Source organism: Drosophila yakuba, chromosome 2R, assembly GCF_016746365.2.
Source record: "Drosophila yakuba strain Tai18E2 chromosome 2R, Prin_Dyak_Tai18E2_2.1, whole genome shotgun sequence".
NCBI lineage: Eukaryota > Metazoa > Arthropoda > Insecta > Diptera > Drosophilidae > Drosophila > Drosophila yakuba.
This window is the reverse complement of record NC_052528.2, coordinates 3,458,945-3,463,618: the sequence shown is the minus strand read 5'-3', so window position 1 is coordinate 3,463,618 and position 4,674 is coordinate 3,458,945. Positions and strand designations below refer to the sequence as shown.

General features: G+C 37.8%; 1 protein-coding gene across 1 annotated transcript; it reads left to right on the top strand.

Moving 5' to 3' along the window:
• Positions 1 to 882: 882 nt before the first annotated feature.
• LOC6529199 (activator of 90 kDa heat shock protein ATPase homolog 1) lies at positions 883 to 4,253 on the top strand. The gene is made up of 4 exons (XM_002090170.4): positions 883 to 1,264; positions 1,341 to 1,965; positions 2,491 to 2,626; positions 3,837 to 4,253. The coding sequence occupies exons 1-4, from the start codon at positions 1,117 to 1,119 to the stop codon at positions 3,978 to 3,980; spliced, it is 1,053 nt and encodes a 350-aa protein (XP_002090206.1). The 5' UTR covers positions 883 to 1,116; the 3' UTR covers positions 3,981 to 4,253.
• The last annotated feature ends 421 nt before the right edge of the window (positions 4,254 to 4,674 follow it).

Genomic DNA, 4,674 nt, shown 5'->3' with positions numbered 1-4,674 from the left:
TAGGGATGTGTAAATGAAAAATACAAAATACTGCTGAAAAATATCAAGTGCATACTGACTTAAGCTGGGTGTTACGCGAGTTCCGTGTGGCAACTTTTATAAAATCCCGATTCCACTGCATCTTTCAGCTTATAAAGCAGTGTAATCACAAAAAAGTATTATTCCTTTGTTTACAAAGAGACGTTACATTTATTTTTTAAAGATTAGTACTGGTACTAAAAAAGGAAATGTTTTTATTTCAAGACAACTTGAAAATCCCGATTCCACTGCATCTTTCGTATTTTACCTTACTCTAACTTGAGAGCTTTTAAAGCAGTGCAATCACAAAAAACTGTTATTCATTTGCTAGCAAAGAAACGTTAAATATTTTTTTAAAATATTAAAACAGCTTGAATGTCTGTAAAACACTTTTGTTTGCACCCAATTTTTTTTATTAAATTGCTGCACGTGTACCCAGTGATATCTGAATCGTAAGTATAAAGAATAGGACAGACATGATTATCTCGGAATGTAAGGAAATATTATTTTAAGGATCAGAAACTCGTCTTTCCGCACACTTTAATACGAATCAAAAAAAAGATACATTTTACTCCATGGGTAATATTCATTACGATGACGACGACGCTTTGTGGGAATTGTGTAAAACCCTACTTAAAATTTAATTGGTACAAGTTTTGCAAGCTAAGAAAATATGATAACTTATAACAAATTGTATACAAAGTTTTGGGAATACATCAAAAATAAAACATTAAAATAACTTATACAAGAATTAAATTTGATTTTATTGGCAATTGCTGACTATTTAAAATTCTAATAAACTTTGCTGAACCGAGACGTTTTTGGTCATAACTTCATTTAAAATATCGTCAAGAAATACAAATTTATTTAGACATCATTCCGTTTTTTGAGGGCACACAAATTTTGGTCTTGGTGGCAACACTGCCAACATATGTGTGCACTAGCATCGATAATTTTTTAACCGCAGAATTCTAGAAAATTCCACTCGCTGGCCATTGGAATTGTCAGAATTAGTTAAGACAAAGACTGCCGGACTAAAATTTCACCCACATCTTCCAGCTTTTCATACAATTAAAGACAGTTAACCATAAGAAAGCGATGGCCAAGTGGGGAGAAGGAGATCCGCGCTGGATTGTGGAGGAGCGGCCCGACGCCACCAACGTGAACAACTGGCACTGGACGGAAAAGAACGCAACGCCATGGTCCAAGGACCGCCTACATCAGCTTTTTCAGAGTTTCAAAATAGGCGAGTATACAGCAATGTGTAGTCGTAGTATGACAGATGTATATTCTAACCTAAAAGTAAACTTCTCAAAAAGCAGGGCACAGCGACATTGAGTGCGCCGTGGACTCCGTGGACAAGTGCTCCGGGGAGGCCACCGTAAACAATCGCAAGGGCAAGCTAATATTTTTCTACGAGTGGGAGTTGGTGCTCAAATGGTCCGGAAAGCTCCTCAAGAACAGCAAGTTGAGCCACAAGGGCAAGTTGACCATTCCCAATCTCTCCGAGGAGAACGAACTGGCGGACGTGGAGATCACGGTGACAATCGACGAGTCCAACGACGAGTCGGAGACCCTGAAACAGTTCATGTACAACGTGGGACGTGATCGCGTGCGGCAGCAGCTGGCTTCATACATTCGCGAGTTAAAGGAGGAGTACTCGAAGAACCTGATCCTACCAAAGAAGGGCGACGAGGCCGGAGCGGGAAATTCTGTGGCAAATTTTAAGAATGCCAACAATACCCGTGATGCAGTTCAAAATACCTTGGTGGCGGCTCCTAAACTCAACGTCTCTGGTATCGGCTGTAAGCTGGACGTTCGCACGCTCTCGATGACAGAGGAATTCCACTGCAGCGCTAACGACCTTTACAACGCTCTCACAAAACCGGAGATGGTCACCGCTTTTACGAGGGCACCTGCCAAAGTCGATGCCGTGCGCGGTGGCGAGTGAGTTTCTTCATGTCCCTAAACCGTCATTAATTTTACAATAATTTTTTTTCGTTTGTGTAAAAACCATACTTTTTGCAATAGAGTCATATTATCGCATTATGCCATTAAAAAAAGAGAGAATGCTACATTCGAGTACCCCGACTATCAGATACCCGTTACTCACAAAACAACAAGTTTTTTGAGAAATCAATAAAACTTGACAAAAATGAAACATCAAAACATTTGCCAAAACTGTGGTCGTTGAAAAAGATAGTTTGGCAAATCGATAGAAATGTTCAATATGCACTTGGAAACGATCTTGCTCTGCGTCTAGGTCTCTGCTTATTCTCAAACCTCTAGCTTTTATAGTTCCTGAGATCTCGACTTCATACGGACGGACAGAATATATATACTTTATATGGTCGCAAACGCTTCATTCTGCCTGTACAATACTTTTCAATGAACATAACCCTTTACGAGTAAGGGGTATAATTACTGTTGTATTCTTTTTTATGATAATTATTCTTTGGACTTCTATTGCAGATTCATTCTTTACGGAGGCAATGTGCTAGGAAAATTCGAAGAGCTTGTCCCCGAAAAAAAAATTAAGCAGAGCTGGCGTCTGAAAAACTGGTCATCTGGTCACTACTCTAACGTTATCATAGAGCTGGAAGAAACCGTAAGTTACTTGTTTTATTTAAAAATCACAGAAAGTCACGTATTCGTGAATTATGAGCACTGTATTGTTTTTTACAAAGATCTCGAAAAAATCGAAAAATTAATCCAATGGTAGTATAACCAATATAACCACATTTATCAACTTTAACATCGATATCGTTCAAATTCTGCGCAATCGAACCAAATTTGGTAACTTGTGGGGAAATCCTATCGTTACTCTTGATCTAAAATTTAATCAATGGTTTAAACAAGCTGTACTTTCTGGCGGGTTCATATGCAAAATATATTTCTTGTAACTTTTGCCACACTTCACGTGAGCTTCTAAAAGTTTTTGGCCATGACAACTGTTCTGTGGTTGTCATTGTCGGCTACACTTTTCCTATGACATACTTCTATAGCTGGGAAGTAATAGACTTTTCATTCGGAGTGACCAACTTTCATAGTTGTCCCCCAAAAATTTTAGTGTTCATCATTCCATGTGTCATTTTGACATTTATTTATTTGACTGTCTTCTTCTTTCTTGAATGGAAAAACCCTACCGCAAATCAAGGGTATCGGGCCGACGTAACTTTAGTTGCTCTAAAACTGCATATGAAATGTTCTTACAAACTCTGCCTCAACTCGAATGTATAGCTTTAAAAATGGAAATTAATGAATGTACAGTTTTGTAAGTGTTACTCCTTTGCTAAGGGTTTAGTAAAGGCATTTGCCAGGTTATACGTAGTAGGGAAATATTTGGTCTTGATATTCTTTTTTTCTACTTGTTCTTGGACGAAGTGGAATCGACTGTTACTTCGTTTACGATCCACTTATCAGTCTACTCAATGCTGCCATCAGCATGTCGTTTGGTTGTAAACACCTATTGCATCCTAAAATATTTAAATTCTTATTGGTGTCTTCAAGCTCCCAAGCTTCGATATTTATCGCTTTTTGCCATTCATTATTGTAAATGCCCTGCAGACCGTCTGAGACTGTCTTTGGATCCGATTTGCTTATCTCCATTAGGTTTACAGTGAGGGCAACGAATACCTTTCGTGGTTTGCCAGGCTCGCCTGAAGCCTACTATTTTGAGTTAAAATTCAGTTTTTTTTACCTTTGAGGTTTCCGATCCTTGCTTTAGCTTCATTGACTAATTTTTGAACTGCTGTCGCAAATTAATTATTGTCCACGAAAATACTACACATATCACATATCACGCTTTCTACTTGCAGTCATCCAGCACAATGATGTCGCTTAAGCAGACCGGGATTCCCGCGTCCGAATATGATGCGATGAAAATAAACTGGTACCGATATTACTGGCATAGCATCAAACAGACTTTTGGATTCGGTACCTCAATATCTGATGCCTTATAAGAGGTCGCTTTTGTTGTGGATTGCACTGAATGATTGAGGTCTTGGTGGATGGCAAATCATCAATGGGTTTTTATTTGTATTCATCCTAGAGTACTGTAAGAATTTTATTTCCAATCAAAGCTGTAATTTCTGTTTACCCTAAAAGGCTATTTCAAATCCTCCAACGGCTCGATTGAAGAACCGAACCACATTACTTACATAAAATTAAATACAATTCTGGCATTCGACATTGATTTCACAGAATGAGAAACAATAAACGAAAATTTAAAACAAGTTGTTTATAATTTCAGATTGTATAATACTAATAAATTTGTTACATTTTTAAGGATAAAAATGGCCTTAAAAGCTTGAAATTAAAAAAGATCGGTTTATACTATAGATTTTCATACCATTTCGTACGCATGGGCTAGGTGGCACTTATTATTAAAAGAAAGAAAATTCGCTCAGAATAGTTCGGGGATATAATGAAAGTGTTTTCCATTCAAGGACGCAGACTTACATATTTTCAGGTTCACTAGTTGAGTCAATTTTTTCATATCTGTCCGTATGAACGGCAAGATCTACAAAACTATAAAAGCTTGAATGCCAAGAATAAGCATGCATAAACTAGTGATAATCACGCAGTCGAAGATTGTTTTTAGATAATTGTCATGCCAGCTAACGCTCACCAACCGATCAAATCCGTCACGCAAAA